The 17,146-nt window shown below is 42.7% G+C and overlaps 1 protein-coding gene across 1 annotated transcript in view; it reads right to left on the reverse strand.

The window, feature by feature from the left end:
* Positions 1 to 1,732: 1,732 nt before the first annotated feature.
* Positions 1,733 to 17,146, reverse strand: part of DOC2A (double C2 domain alpha) — a 75,188-nt gene continuing 59,774 nt past the window's right edge. Inside the window, exons 10-12 of the mRNA XM_056534546.1 lie at positions 5,503 to 5,584; positions 5,294 to 5,390; positions 1,733 to 4,040 (exon numbers count right to left, since the gene is read on the reverse strand). Of these exons, the coding sequence (XP_056390521.1) occupies positions 3,904 to 4,040; positions 5,294 to 5,390; positions 5,503 to 5,584 (316 nt within the window). The 3' untranslated portion in view covers positions 1,733 to 3,903. The remainder of the gene's footprint in view (positions 4,041 to 5,293; positions 5,391 to 5,502; positions 5,585 to 17,146) is intronic.

The following is a 17,146-nucleotide window of genomic DNA, read 5'->3' on the forward strand; positions in this document are numbered from 1 at the left end:
GGCCTGAAAGGGGCACAAACCAAAGACTGGATTACAAGGGTCACGTTTTGTGTATTTGCCCACCGTAGAACTATATTTTACAATCTTTATCAATTGCCCCTAGACGATTGGCGCCCCCTAGAACTGCACGTAGGGCTGGGACAAGCAGCTGCCATAAGTAATTTATTCAGTTCTATTACAAGAAGAGGAACTGTTCGTAATCCTTGTTCAGTAGGTATCATGCTTGCTCTGGGGTTGCCATGGTAACGCCAACAGACTTATTAAACTTCGACTTCCTGCCATGCGATCACTGATAAGTGTGTTCTGATGAGTAGAGGTCACATGGCAGGAAGTACAGGCTTGATGCTTCCATGGCAACCCCAGAGCGAGCACAATATCTACATCGATACTGAACCCCTTTATCCTTCTGGCTGCCCCCCTCATTGGTAGTGATGACTGGAGCCGCCATCGTTACATTCAGAGGAAACGCCGCCTCATGGAGACTCTTTATAACCAGCTGCGGTGTATGAGGAAGGGAAGAAGATGCAGCTACCCATGATTAGGGGTGTGAATCGCCAAGAATTTGGCGATTCGATTCGAATCGCGATACCAGTGTGGCGATTCGATATATCCCGATATATCGCGATACCGTCTAGGTGACGATACATCGCGATATATCGCCCACCTGGGAGCATTCATAGATCCCAATAGACGCCGCTGTCAGCTTTGACAGCGGCGATCTAGTACTCCGGTGCTCACTTTTCTCATGTTATCCCGTCCAGGCTGCAAAATAAAATAAAACGCACTTTCTCTTACCTGCCAACGAGCCCGCGGAGCTCCGGTACAGTCCGGTACAGGTGTTCGGTCCCCGGGCTGTATTCTTCTTACTTCCTGTTAGTCCGGCACGTCACACGGAGCTTCAGCCTATCACCAGCGGAGGCGGGACATCGCTGCGGCCAGTGATAGGCTGAAGCTCCATGTGACGTGCCGGACTAACAGGAAGTAAGAAGAATACAGCCCGGGGACCGAACACCTGTACCGGAGCTCCGGGGGCTCGTTGGCAGGTAAGATAAAGTGCGTTTTATTTTGCAGCCTGGATAGGATAACATGAGAAAAGTGCGCACCGGATACTCCTTTAATAGCCAGCCGCGGCGATTGCCGCATGCTGGCTATTAGCGGCGGCCCCCGGCTACTGAAATCAGCCGGGGGTCGCATAGTACGGAGTGGGCACGAGTCGGAGCCCGCTCCATAGCCGTGTCAGATCCGGCCTGCCCGGCTCCACAAATGTGGAACTTTTATCTCCTGATGCCCGGGACATGACATGCTGTTCCAGGCGTCCGCAGATAAAAATTCCACATCCCTAAAAGAATCGATTCAAAAATATTTTGAATCGATTCTGTATCGGCAAATGAAAAATCGCGATTATCGCGAGAATCGATTTTTTCTTACATCCCTACCCATGATGCCTCAGCAGCTTCCTGTGTCATGTGATCATGTCGTTTGTGCAGCCATATAGAGTATACAGAACATGGCAGCATTGTATGGCGACAAGTGCGACGACCACGATTTACCTTCACCCTTGATTTATTTATATTTTTTAACCAATCGTATCCCGCCCACACTTTTCTGGCCCCTCCCACATCGCCAATGTCACTTCTTAAAAATTGTGAATAATAAAGTTACAAAAAGACACAATTTTGCATAAACGCAGTGCCGGCGTGCGAAGATCGAGCACTGATCCACCCCCCCACCCCTTACCCCACCCCCGGTGTACAAAACAAATCACACACGTCCCCTCCCCCAACGTACAAAACAAGAAGTCACAAAACATTGGAAAAAAGAAACCCAAAAAACGTGCAAATAGTGAAGGTGTGAGATGTGTGCATAGCCCAGAGAGACGGGTGTGTGCATAGTCGTGCGCCGGGTATCGGAAACGCACTTCCTGCGATCGCGTCCAGTCCTGATGTGTGACGACCAATCAGATCGCTTCTTTCCTTATCGACCCTTCACTGCAGAAAAAAGAAAACTGAGGATCTGATTGGTTGCTAAGGACAATGCCCATAGCAACCATAGTTACCCACAGCTCCTCCATGTTTTATCCGCACTGGTTCGGATACACGAGGCCTAGTTATATTTATCTCCGTCTTCACCGCGGCCAGTCCCTGTTATCTAATTGGTCATCATGGAGCTATTATCCTAGAGAGAAGCGAATTGATCCACTATATGATCGAGTGGGTCGATAATGGAGGCTTTTACCGCAAACACTGGTGAGATTACATGTTCACAATAGTTGTGCCCCGGGTCATATGGCTGTGTCCACTCCTGCATAGTCATGGTTTATCTTGCATCAAATTGGCGCAATCACGTGGGTTTAGACTTGTGGGATTGCGGCCTAGCTCTAAAAATGGCCGCCAAGTTGCCAGACATACTGGACTATACGGCCTGTGTTGCCTCCTGTGAGTCGAAGGGTTAATAGTGTCATGTGACATTCATACAAGAGCTGTGGTGATGACACTAGATCCGACCGAACGTGTCCCCGTTGCCCGTGGTGACCGATCCGATCGCAGCTTTCTTTTCAGAGCTGCCATGATTGGTTGCTATGGGCAACAGCTCCACATTTTATTAGATTTATTAGGCCTCCATTGTCCCCCCCCCCCCCCCCCCTCTCCCGGCACTATTCCCACACGATGGCATTAGCCTGACAGAAGCCGTCGGATCACTTTACAGATTAGCGGGGCTCAGCTGTCACGTGACCCGACAACGGCGCGGCCTAATTAAATCCAATTAACAGACACAAATCGCATTAGGCGCCGTCTAATCTGCTGCAAAGACGGAGGAATGAGCGCTCAGTCACCAGGCAGGAAGGGGGTGCTTAAGCAAAAAAAAAAAAAAATGGCTGATATCGTCGTCCCAGTGGGGTTCGGCCATTTTGTGGCAGTCAAGCTGTAGAGGCCGCCATTTCATCAAAGTTCAAACGTATATTCCCCCATTTTGGAGTCAGTTCAGCCATGGAATAGATTCCACCATTGTGACACAGTCATGGGGGAAATCAATAATTTTAGCTTTCAAAATGGCGGCCTCCACTTGTTGTAGGATAGGGCTTCATGGCGACTTTAACCCTCATACTTTTTTTTTTTTATGGCGGAAAATTGCGTTTTAGCGCGTTTTCCGTCCATCTTTTGCCGTGGTGTGCGGCCTTCACAAAGTCTCCATACTGCGGCCCCCCGATGTTGCAAAACTACAACTCCCAGGATGCCCGGACAGCCGTTGGCTGTCCGGGCATGCTGGGAGTTGTAGTTTTACAACATCTGGGGGGGGGGGGGGCGCAGATTGGAGACCACTGGGCTAGAGCTACTCCCTGCAACATCTGGTGAATGAGGTCGTGCGTTGCGCGTCATCACTAAAGTCGCCATATAGCCCTAGGTGTAAATTCACACATAAAACCCAATTTATACTGTTTACCCTGAGGTAAACTATCGCCCCCTACTGCCAGGTGATGGGATATTCCCCACCACAATTCATCATGGACCCTCCAGCCCGCGCCGGTGGTAAGATCGGACTGGGTCTGACGCAGGATTATCCCAGGATGTTTTTTGATCGCAGATTCTCATATATTGAGGTCGTCATAAAGCAGCCATTTTGTCGTGGATTTGTGTGGTGGATGTGCTATCGATATTTACATCCTGGGTGTGAGGGGCGTCCTTCGCCCCCCGCCGCCGCCATCTCCAACAGCTTACGAACAAACAGGTAACGTCTTGTTATGGCGTAGACGGACATATTCAATCCCTTCCGCCTGGCGTCCATCTTGAATCCCACCGCGGTGTTAACTTTCCACCTTTGGACAATGAAAACGCGTTGAGTGGTGTGAGTGTGCAAGTGGGTGACCGCGCTCTCTCTCCGGGATCTCTCTCTCCGCTCCCCTCCTTAGTCGGTGAAGGTGGATCCTGGAAGCTCGTTGGTCAGCGTGTGCCAGTGTTCAGCCCTCTGATTGGTGGAAGACAGACACTCCATCCAGTGTTTGAGACACTCCCCTTTGGCGTTCGTGCCAAGCGTGACACCTCCTGGAAAAGAAGGAAGAAGGGCAGAGTTGAGAAAGGAACATAAACTGTGCATCTCCATTCAAGATGGCCGGCGAAACTGGGTACCAAATCAGGCAACAGTCTATGAGTGTAGAAAGGACAACTGGAGAGGTGGGGCCTATCATCTGTGTATACACAGTGTTCATCAGGTACAGGCGGCCATGTTTAATCTCACGTATGAAATCGTTGGACTTTCCCAGGTCGTAATCCCACACGGTCACCTCCAGGCTCCTCCTCTGCAGCTCGTGGAAAATCTCATATCTATCTATCTATCTATCTATCTATCTCATATCTATCTATCTCATATCTATCTATCTATCTATCTATCTATCTCATATCTATCTATCTATCTATCTCATATCTATCTATCTCATATCTATCTATCTATCTATCTATCTATCTCATATCTATCTATCTATCTATCTCATATCTATCTATCTCATATCTATCTCATATCTATCTCATATCTATCTCATATCTATCTGTCTATCTTATATCTATCTCATATCTATCTATCTATCTCATATCTATCTCATATCTATCTATCTATCTCATATCTATCTCATATCTATCTCATATCTATCTGTCTATCTTATATCTATCTCATATCTATCTATCTATCTCATATCTATCTATATATCTATCTATCTATCTCTCTCATATCTATCTATCTCTCTGTCTATCTATCTCATATCTATCTATCTCATATCTATCTCATATCTATCTATCTCATATCTATCTATCTCATATCTATCTATCTCATATCTATCTATCTATCTCATATCTATCTCATATCTATCTATCTCATATCTATCTATCTCATATCTATCTATCTCATATCTATCTATCTCATATCTATCTATCTCTCTGTCTATCTATCTCATATCTATCTATCTCATATCTATCTCTCTGTCTATCTATCTCATATCTATCTATCTATCTGTCTATCTATCTATCTCAGTGTTTCCCAACCAGGGTGCCTCCAGGTGTTTCAAAACTACAACTCCCAGCATGCCTGGACAGCCGTTGGCAGTCCAGACATGCTGGGAGTTGTAGTTTTGCAACATCAGGAGGCCCCTGGTTGGGAGACACTGCTTACATACACAGCTCAGGACAGGATTAGATACGTATCGCAGTGATCACATTCCTTTCCTGATAGTTTTTTGTAGTTTTCGCTGGCGGCTGTAATCATGTAACGGCGGCCATGTTTAATCGGCGGCCATGTTTAATCTCACCTATGAAATCGTTGGACTTTCCCAGGTCGTAATCCCACACGGTCACCTCCAGGCTCCTCTTCTGCAGCTCGTGGAGGCCGATTTTATAGAAGAACTCCTGAAAAATAGAAGAACAACAATGGCTGCCATCACATGACCAAGATCACCGCTCCCTCCTATACGTGTCCTAGTCCTGAGGCCTAAGCGTGCGCCCTCCCCCCAACCTTTACCTCATTGAATTCGGGGTTCAGGGTCTTCTTCTTCACAGCCGTCTTGTGCTTGGACTTTTTTTCCACATCTGGTTTCAGGTACCTGGAAAACATGAGAAGACGAATCTTTTCAGACACTGGTGGGACATGGTGGACCATTCCTGGTTGGACACGGATGACATCTCCCACATCTTATTTTGGGGGAACATCTTAGGTCTTGGTTGGTGACGCCCACTGTCCACGTTGTATCTTTGTCATCTGCATTCATTGTGGTGGATGAGGTAAAATGGCTATTTCAGAAATGGCAACTCGCTCTGCCCCCTCCCATCATGTTTGAAAGAATGTCTCAAGATGGCGTTACCAGAGAGACCCCACCCAAAATGATGAGACCCACGTGATGGACGAGGAACACCTACAAACCAATCACAAGGCACGCTACAGACTATATAAACCCTTGTGACATGGCCGCCGATTAAACATGGCCGCCGATTAAACATGGCCGCCGTTACCTGATTACAGCCACCAGCAAGAACTGTGAAAAACTATAGGGAAAGGAATGTGATAACCGGGATACGTATCTAATCCTGTCCTGAGCTGTGTATGTAAGCAGTGGTTTCCAACCAGGGGGCCTACTGATGTTGCAAAACTACAACTCCCAGCATGCCCGGACAGCCATTGGCTGTCCGGGCATTCTGGGAATTGTAGTTTTGCAACTGATATAAGCCTTTTGTGTGTGATACAGTTGTCTGAGCTGCTGTATCTAAACCCCTCATAGATATTAGATAGATAGACATGAGATAGATAGATAGATAGATATGAGATAGATAGATAGATAGATATGAGATAGATAGATAGATAGATAGATATGAGATAGATATAATAGATAGATATGAGATAGATAGATATGCGATAGAAAGATATGAGATAGATATAATAGATAGATATGAGATAGATAGATATGCGATAGAAAGATATGAGATAGATATGAGATAGATAGATATGAGATAGATATAATAGATAGATAGATATGAGATAAATAGATAGATATGAGATAGATAGATATGAGATAGATATAATAGATAGATATGAGATAGATAGATATGAGATAGATATAATAGATAGATATGAGATAGATAGATATGAGATAGATATAATAGATAGATATGAGATAGATAGATAGATAGATATGAGATAGATACAGTCATGGCTGTAAATGTTGGCACCCCTGAAAAGTATTCCTCACAAGAAAGGATTGCAGTAACACATGTTTTGCTATACACATGTTTATTCCCTTTGTGTGTGTATATATATATATATATATATCTCCTCTCCTCTGTATATATATATATATCTCCTCTCCTCTGTATGTGTGTGTATATATATATATAGCAGTAACACAGGTTTTGCTATACACATGTTTATTCCCTTTGTGTGTATTGGAACTAAACCAAAAAAAGGAGGAAAAAAAAGCTAATTGGACATAATGTCACCAAACTCCAAAAATGGTCTGGACACAATTATTGGCCCCTTAACTTAATATTTGGTCGCACACCCTTTGGAAAAAATAAGTGAGATCAGTGTCTTTCTATAACCATCAATAAGCTCCTTACACCTCTCAGCCGGAATGTTGGTCCACTCTTCCTATAACCATCAATAAGCTTCTTACACCTCTCAGCCGGAATGTTGGACCACTCTTCCTATATCCATCAATAAGCTTCTTACACCTCTCAGCCGGAATGTTGGAGCACTCTTCCTATAACAATCAATAAGCTTCTTACACCTCTCAGCCGGAATGTTGGAGCACTCTTCCTATAACCACCAATAAGCTTCTTACACCTCTCAGCCGGGATGTTAGACCACTCTTCCTATAACCATCAATAAGCTTCTTACACCTCTCAGCCGGAATGTTGGACCACTCTTCCTATAACCATCAATAAGCTTCTTACACCTCTCAGCCGGAATGTTGGACCACTCTTCCTTTACAAACTGCTCCAGGTCTCTTATTGGACGGCGCCTTTTCCCAACAGTAATTATAAGATCTCTCCACAGGTGATCAATGGGATTTAGATCTGGACTCATTGCTGACACTTCAGAACTCTCCAGCGCTTTGTTGTCGTCCATTTCTGGGGCTTTTTGCTGTATATTTGGGGTCATTGTCCTGCTGGAAGACCCAAGATCTCGGACACAAACCCAGCTTTCTGACACTGGGCTGTACAGTGCGACCCCAAAATCCATTGGTAATCCTCAGATTTCATGATGTCTTGTACACATTCAAGGCCCCCAGTGCCAGAGGCAGCAAAACAACCCAAAACATCACTGACCTCCCCCATATGTCACTGTAGGTACTGTGTTCTTTTCTTTGTAGGCCTCATTACGTTTTCGGGAAACAGTAGAATGATTTGCTTTACCAAAAAGATCTATCTTGGTCTCATCTGTCCACAAGACGTTTTCCCAGAAGGATTTTGGTTACTCAAGTTCATTTTGGTAAAATATAGTCTGTGTCAGCAGTGGGGTCCTCCTGGGTCTCCTCCATAGTGGGGTCCTCCTGGGTCTCCTCTATAGTGGGGTCCTCCTGGGTCTCCTCCATAGTGGGGTCCTCCTGGGTCTCCTCCATAGCGGGGGTCCTCCTGGGTCTTCCCCATAGTGGGGTCCTCCTGGGTCTCCTCCATAGTGGGGTCCTCCTGGGTCTCCTCCATAGCGGGGTCCTCCTGGGTCTCCTCCGTAGCGGGGTCCTCCTGGGTCTCCTCCGTAGCGGGGTCCTCCTGGGTCTCCTCCATAGTGGGGTCCTCCTGGGTCTCCTCCATAGCGGGGGTCCTCCTGGGTCTCCTCCATAGTGGGGTCCTCCTGGGTCTCCTCCATAGTGGGGTCCTCCTGGGTCTCCTCCATAGCGGGGGTCCTCCTGGGTCTTCCCCATAGTGGGGTCCTCCTGGGTCTCCTCCATAGTGGGGTCCTCCTGGGTCTCCTCCATAGCGGGGTCCTCCTGGGTCTCCTCCGTAGCGGGGTCCTCCTGTGTCTCCTCCGTAGCGGGGTCCTCCTGGGTCTCCTCCATAGTGGGGTCCTCCTGGGTCTCCTCCATAGTGGGGTCCTCCTGGGTCTCCTCCATAGTGGGGTCCTCCTGGGTCTCCTCCATAGTGGAGTCCTCCTGGGTCTCCTCCATAGCGGGGTCCTCCTGGGTCTCCTCCATAGCGGGGTCCTCCTGGGTCTCCTCCATAGCGGGGTCCTCCTGGGTCTCCTCCATAGCGGGGTCCTCCTGGGTCTCCTCCATAGCGGGGTCCTCCTGGGTCTCCTCCATAGTGGGGTCCTCCTGGGTCTCCTCCATAGTGGGGTCCTCCTGGGTCTCCTCCATAGTGGGGTCCTCCTGGGTCTCCTCCATAGTGCGGTCCTCCTGGGTCTCCTCCATAGTGGGGTCCTCCTGGGTCTCCTCCATAGTGAGGTTCTCCTGGGTCTCCTCCATAGTGGGGTCCTCCTGGGTCTCCTCCATAGTGAGGTCCCCCTGGGTCTCCTCCATAGTGAGGTCCTCCTGGGTCTCCTCCATAGTGGGGTCCTCCTGGGTCTCCTCCATAGTGGGGTCCTCCTGGGTCTCCTCCATAGTGGGGTCCTCCTGGGTCTCCTCCATAGTGGGGTCCTCCTGGGTCTCCTCCATAGTGAGGTTCTCCTGGGTCTCCTCCATAGTGGGGTCCTCCTGGGTCTCCTCCATAGTGGGGTCCTCCTGGGTCTCCTCCATAGTGGGGTCCTCCTGGGTCTCCTCCATAGCATTTCATTTAAATGTTGACGGATAGTTTGCGCTGACACTGATGTTCCCTGAGCCTGCAGGACAGCTTGAATATCTTTGGAACTTGTTTGGGGCTGCTTATCCACCATCCGGACTATCCTGCGGTGACACCTTTCATCAGTTTTTCTCTTCCGTCCACTCTCAGGGAGATTATCTACAGGGCCAGGGGTTGTAAACTTCTTGATAATGTTGCGCACTGTGGACAAAGACAAATCTAGGTCTCTGGAGATGGACTTGTAACCTGGGGATTGTTGATATTTTTCCACAATTTTGGTTCCCAAGTCCTCAGACAGTTCTCTCCTCCTCTTTCTGTTGTCCATGCTTAGTGTGACACACACAGACACACAATGCAAAGACTAAGTGAACTTCTCTCCTTTTTGTCTGCTTTCAGGTGTGATTTTTATATTGCCCACACCTGTTACTTGCCCCAGGTGAGTATAAAGGAGCATCACATGCTTGAAACAATCTTAGGGTGGGTTCACACTACGTTTCTCCCATACGGGAGCGCATACGGCAGGGGGGAGCTAAAACCTTGCGCTCCCGTATGCCTTCGTATGCGCTCCCGTATGTGACCGTATGCGCTCCCGTATGTGACCGTATGCGCTCCCGTATGTCATTCATTTCAATGAGCCGACCGGAGTGAAACGTTCGGTCCGGTCGGCTCATTTTTGCGCCGTATGCGCTTTTACAACCGGACCTAAAACTGTGGTCAACCACTCCGGTCGGCTCATTGAAATGAATGACATACGGGAGCACATACGAAGGCATACGGGAGCGCAAGGTTTTAGCTCCCCCCTGCCGTATGCGCTCCCGTATGGGAGAAAACGTAGTGTGAACCCACCCTTATTTATCCACAATTTTGAAAGGTGCCAATAATTTTGTCCAGACCATTTTTGGAGTTTGGTGACATTATGTCCAATTTGCTTTTTTTCCTCCTTTTTTGGTTTAGTTCCAATACACACAAAGGGAATAAACATGTGTATAGCAAAACCTGTGTTACTGCTATATATATACAGAGGAGAGGAGATCTATATATATATATACAGAGGAGAGGAGATCTATATATATATATATATACACACAAAGGGAATAAACATGTGTATAGCAAAACCTGTGTTACTGCAATATATATATATACACAGAGGAGAGGAGATCTATATATATATATACAGAGGAGAGGAGATCTATATATATATATACAGAGGAGAGGAGATCTCTATATATATATATATATACACAGAGGAGAGGAGATCTATATATATATATACAGAGGAGAGGAGATCTATATATATATATACAGAGGAGAGGAGATCTATATATATATATATATACACACAAAGGGAATAAACATGTGTATAGCAAAACCTGTGTTACTGCAATATATATATATATATATACAGAGGAGAGGAGATCTATATATATATATATATATATATACAGAGGAGAGGAGATCTATATATATATACAGAGGAGAGGAGATCTACATATATACACACAAAGGGAATAAACATGTGTATAGCAGAACCTGTGTTACTGCAATATATATATATATATACAGAGGAGAGGAGATCTATATATATACACAGAGGAGAGGAGATCTATATATATATATATATATATATATATATATATATATACACAAAGGGAATAAACATGTGTATAGCAAAACCTGTGTTACTGCAATCCTTTCCTGTGAGGAATACTTCATTTTGACTGTAGATAGATATGAGATAGATAGATAGATAGATATGAGATAGATAGATATGAGATAGATAGATATGAGATAGATAGATAGATAGATAGATAGATATGAGATAGATGGATATGAGATAGATAGATATGAGATAGATAAATAGATAGATAGATATGAGATAGATAGATAGATAGATATGAGATAGATAGATATGAGATAGATAGATAGATATGAGATAGATATGAGATAGATGGATATAAGATAGATATGAGATAGATAGATAGATATGAGATAGATGGATAGAAATGAGATAGATGGATAAATATGAGATAGATGGATAGATATGAGATAGATGGATATAAGATAGATAGATAGATATGAGATAGATATGAGATAGATGGATATAAGATAGATATGAGATAGATAGATAGATAGATAGATATGAGATAGATAGATAGATATGAGATAGATGGATAGATATGAGATAGATAGATAGATATGAGATAGATGGATATGAGATAGATAGATATGAGATAGATAGATAGATATGAGAGAGATGGATATAAGATAGATAGATATAAGATAGATAGATATGAGATAGATAGATAGATAGATATGAGATAGACAGATAGATATGAGATAGATATGAGATTGTTTCAAATACCGGAAGCATCATGTATGTGGCCTGTGTGATCTCTTCTATTCTGTATGCGCTGATCCTGACACCTAATTATGAAGGGGCAGATACTCATCTGATACTGGGTCGGGTTGCGATCAATTTCCCCATCAGGACACATTCCAGCCCCCCGGACTATATGCCCCCGTGTGTCTCCCCCCCCCCCCCCCCCCTGCCCGTCTCCCGCACATCTGTCTGCTCTCAGGGGATCTGCATTACTCCCACTCCTCTAGTCTCAGCGTCTGCTCCCCGGGGGACAGAGATCTCACCTGCACACGGCGCCAATACAGATCCGGCTGCCGGGGTCTGTACACAGAGAGGAAGACCACCATATAATGCTCTACAAGATCTCAGGACATTATATGGTGGTATTATTAGGGCTGTATAGTGCAGTATTATCTGGACACTCTATGGTGGTATTATTAGGGCTGTATAGTGCAGTATTATCTGGACACTCTATGGTGGTATTATTAGGGCTGTATAGTGCAGTATTATCTGGACACTCTATGGTAGTATTATTATGACTATATAATGCAGTATTATCTGGACACTATGGTAGTATTATTAGGGCTGTATAGTGCAGTATTATCTGGACACTCTATGTTGGTATTATTAGGGCTGTATAGTGCAGTATTATCTGGACACTCTATGGTAGTATTATTATGACTATATAATGCAGTATTATCTGGACACTCTATGGTGGTATTATTAGGGCTGTAAAGTGCAGTATTATCTGGACACTCTATGGTGGTATTATTAGGGCTGTATAGTGCAGTATTATCTGGACACTCTATGGTGGTATTATTAGGGCTGTATAGTGCAGTATTATCTGGACACTCTATGGTAGTATTATTATGACTATATAATGCAGTATTATCTGGACACTCTATGGTGGTATTATTAGGGCTGTATAGTGCAGTATTATCTGGACACTTTATGGTGGTATTATTAGGGCTGTATAGTGCAGTATTATCTGGACACTCTATGGTGGCATTATTAGGGCTGTATAGTGCAGTATTATCTGGACACTCTATTGTGGTATTATTAGGGCTGTATAGTGCAGTATTATCTGGACACTCTATGGTGGTATTATTAGGGCTGTATAGTGCAGTATTATCTGGACACTCTATGGTGGTATTATTAGGGCTGTATAGTGCAGTATTATCTGGACACTCTATGGTAGTATTATTATGACTATATAATGCAGTATTATCTGGACACTCTATGGTAGTATTATTAGGGCTGTATAGTGCAGTATTATCTGGACACTCTATGGTAGTATTATTATGACTATATAATGCAGTATTATCTGGACACTCTATGGTGGTATTATTAGGGCTGTATAGTGCAGTATTATCTGGACACTTTATGGTGGTATTATTAGGGCTGTATAGTGCAGTATTATCTGGACACTCTATGGTGGTATTATTAGGGCTGTATAGTGCAGTATTATCTGGACACTCTATGTTGGTATTATTAGGGCTGTATAGTGCAGTATTATCTGGACACTCTATGTTGGTATTATTAGGGCTGTATAGTGCAGTATTATCTGGACACTCTATGTTGGTATTATTAGGGCTGTATAGTGCAGTATTATCTGGACACTCTATGTTGGTATTATTAGGGCTGTATAGTGCAGTATTATCTGGACACTCTATGTTGGTATTATTAGGGCTGTATAGTGCAGTATTATCTGGACACTCTATGTTGGTATTATTAGGGCTGTATAGTGCAGTATTATCTGGACACTCTATGTTGGTATTATTAGGGCTGTATAGTGCAGTATTATCTGGACACTCTATGTTGGTATTATTAGGGCTGTATAGTGCAGTATTATCTGGACACTCTATGTTGGTATTATTAGGGCTGTATAGTGCAGTATTATCTGGACACTCTATGTTGGTATAGTTGGGGCTTCATACAACAGTATTATCTGGACACTATATGGCAGTATGATGTGAGCTGTATGTGGCAGTATTATCTGGACATTACTACTGCGTGGGCACAAAGAGGGATAACAATTGTGCGGGGGCACAAAGTGGACTAACTGATGTGTGGGGGCACGTAGGGGGATAAGTACTGTGTGGTGAAAACAAAAAGAGCTAGTTACTGTGTGGGGGCAAAAAGGGGGATAAGCACTGTGTGTGGTGGGGGGGGGGGGTACAAAGGGGGCAAACTACTGTGTGGGAGCACAAAGGGACCTAGTAAGTACTACCAATGTGTTTGGCCCCTGGGGCTCTATTATGCTCCCAATTACATCATTCTTCCTTGTGACTCTGCCCCCTTGTGGTCATGATAATAATTCTTGTTCCATCTCCACACGAGGAGCCTCATGATATGTGTATGTGGTTCTCAGAGACGGTATCACAAATGAGGGTTTAGATACAGCAGCTCAGACAACAGTATCACACACGATAAATTACAAAACTTCAATCTGACTATCGATCTATCTACAAATTCACAGGGAGAGCAAATAAATGGTGCAAGACGTCACCGAGCTCAGGAGTCCATAGGGGAACAGACGGCGTGCGCGATGCTGCCGAAACGTATCGTCTGCGTGAGTCAATAAACCTTCACTGGGTGCGCTGCGAGAATCATTCTGCTTTGTATCTATCTCATATCTATCTATCTATCTATCTATCTATCTCATATCTATCTCATATCTATCTATCTCATATCTATCTATCTATCTATCTCATATCTATCTATCTATCTATCTATCTCATATCTATCTCATATCTATCTCATATCTATCTATCTATCTCATATCTATCTATCTATCTATCTATCTCATATCTATCCCATATCTATCCCATATCTATCTATCTATCTATCTCATATCTATCCCATATCTATCCCATATCTATCTATCTATCTATCTCATATCTATCTATCTATCCCATATCTATCTATCTATCTCATATCTATCTATCTATCTCATATCTATCCCATATCTATCTATCTATCTATCTATCTATCTCATATCTATCCCATATCTATCGATCTATCTATCTATCTATCTCATATCTATCCCATATCTATCTATCTATCTATCTCATATCTATCTATCGATCTATCTATCTATCTATCTCATATCTATCCCATATCTATCTATCTATCTATCTATCTATCTCTCATATCTATCCCATATCTATCTATCTCATATCTATCTATCTATCTCATATCTATCCCATATCTATCTATCTATCTCATATCTATCTATCTATCTCATATCAATCTATCTCATATCTATCTGTCTCATATCTATCTCATATCTATCTCATATCTATCTATCTCATATCTATCTATCTATCTATCTATCTCATATCTATCTATCTATCTATCTATCTATCTATCTGTTATCTATCCCATATCTATCTATCTCATATCTATCTATCCATCTATCTATCTCATATCAATCTATCTCATATCTATCTATCTATCTATCTCATATCTATCTATCTATCTATCTATCTATTTATCTATCTATCTGATATCTATCCCATATCTATCTATCTCATATCTATCTATCCATCTATCTATCTCATATCTATCTATCTATCTATCTGTTATCTATCCCATATATATCTATCTCATATCTATCTATCCATCTATCTATCTCATATCAATCTATCTCATATCTATCTATCTATCTATCTATCTATCTATCTATCTATCTATATAGTAGAAGGAGAGCAGCACCCAAAAAAACAAAAATTCGGTGCACGCAGAGTCCAGACCCGGGTCAGGAATCCATGTGTAAGCAGAAATTGGAAATATCCACAGCACACTGAGTAGTAAAATTCAAACAAGTTTTATTCCATCACAGTGGGGGTGTCCAGAACAACGTTTCAACCAGCTCCCTGGTCTTTTTCAAGCTGAGCTTGAAAAAGACCAGGGAGCTGGTTGAAACGTTGTTCTGGACACCCCCACTGTGATGGAATAAAACTTGTTTGAATTTTACTACTCAGTGTGCTGCGGATATTTCCAATTTCTATCTATCTATCTATCTATCTATCTATCTATCTCATATCTATCTATCTCATATCTATCTATCTATCTATCTATCTATCTATCTGATATCTATCCCATATCTATCTATCTATCTCATATCTATCTATCTCATATCTATCTATCCATCTATCTATCTCATATCAATCTATCTCATATCTATCTATCTATCTATCTATCTATCTCATATCTATTTATCTATCTCATATCTATCTATCTCATATCTATCTATCTCCTATCTATCTATCTCATATCTATCTATCTCATATCTATCTATCTCATATCTATCTCATATCTATCTATCTATCTATCTATCTCATATCTATCTATCTATCTATCTATCTCATATCTATCTCATATCTATCTATCTCATATCTATCTATCTCATATCTATCTCATATCTATCTCATATCTATCTATCTCATATCTATCTCATATCTATCTATCTCATATCTATCTATCTCATATCTATCTAATATCTATCTCATATCTATCTATCTCATATCTATCTCCTATCTATCTCCTATCTATCTCATATCTATCTCATATCTATCTATCTATCTCATATCTATCTCATATCTATCTATCTATCTATCTATCTATCTATCTATCTCATATCTATCCATCTATCTATCTATCTCATATCCATCTATCTCATATCTATCTATCTATCTATCTATCTATCTATCTATCTCATATCTATCTATCTATCTATCTCCTATCTATCTATCTCCTATCTATCTACTATCTATCTATCTCATATCTATCTATCTCATATCTATCTATCTCATATCTATCTATCTCATATCTATCTATCTCCTATCTATCTATCTATCTATCTATCTATCTCATATCTATCTATCTATCTATCTATCTCATATCTATCTATCTATCTATCTATCTCATATCTATCTATCTATCTATCTATCTCATATCTATCTATCTCATATCTATCTATCTCATATCTATCTATCTATCTTATATCTATCTCATATCTATCTATCTATCTATCTATCTCATATCTATCTATCTCATATATATCTATCTATCTCATATCTATCTATCTCATATCTATCTATCTCCTATCTATCTATCTATCTATCTCATATATATATCTATCTATGATTGGTTTAGATACAGCAGCTTAGACATCAGTATCACACATGAAAGTTTTAGATCAGTTGCAAAACTACAATTCCCAGCATGCCGTTGGCTGTCCGGACATGCTGGGAGTTGTAGTTTTGCAACATCAGGAGGCCCCTGGTTGGGAGACACTGCTTACATACACAGCTCAGGACAGGATTAGATACGTATCGCAGTGATCACATTCCTTTCCTGATAGTTTTTCGCGGTTTTCGCTGGCGGCTTTAATTACAGCCATAAAGAAGCGGCTGAGCTCCGGCGCGGGCCCCAGAGGGACATTGGATCGGCAGCCATTCTCCACTGGTGGGATTACTCACCGGGGCCGGGGAATCTGAAGCCTACAATTATATTGGTGAGTCACGGCATTCTC

Source organism: Hyla sarda, chromosome 8 (genome assembly GCF_029499605.1).
Source record: "Hyla sarda isolate aHylSar1 chromosome 8, aHylSar1.hap1, whole genome shotgun sequence".
NCBI lineage: Eukaryota > Metazoa > Chordata > Amphibia > Anura > Hylidae > Hyla > Hyla sarda.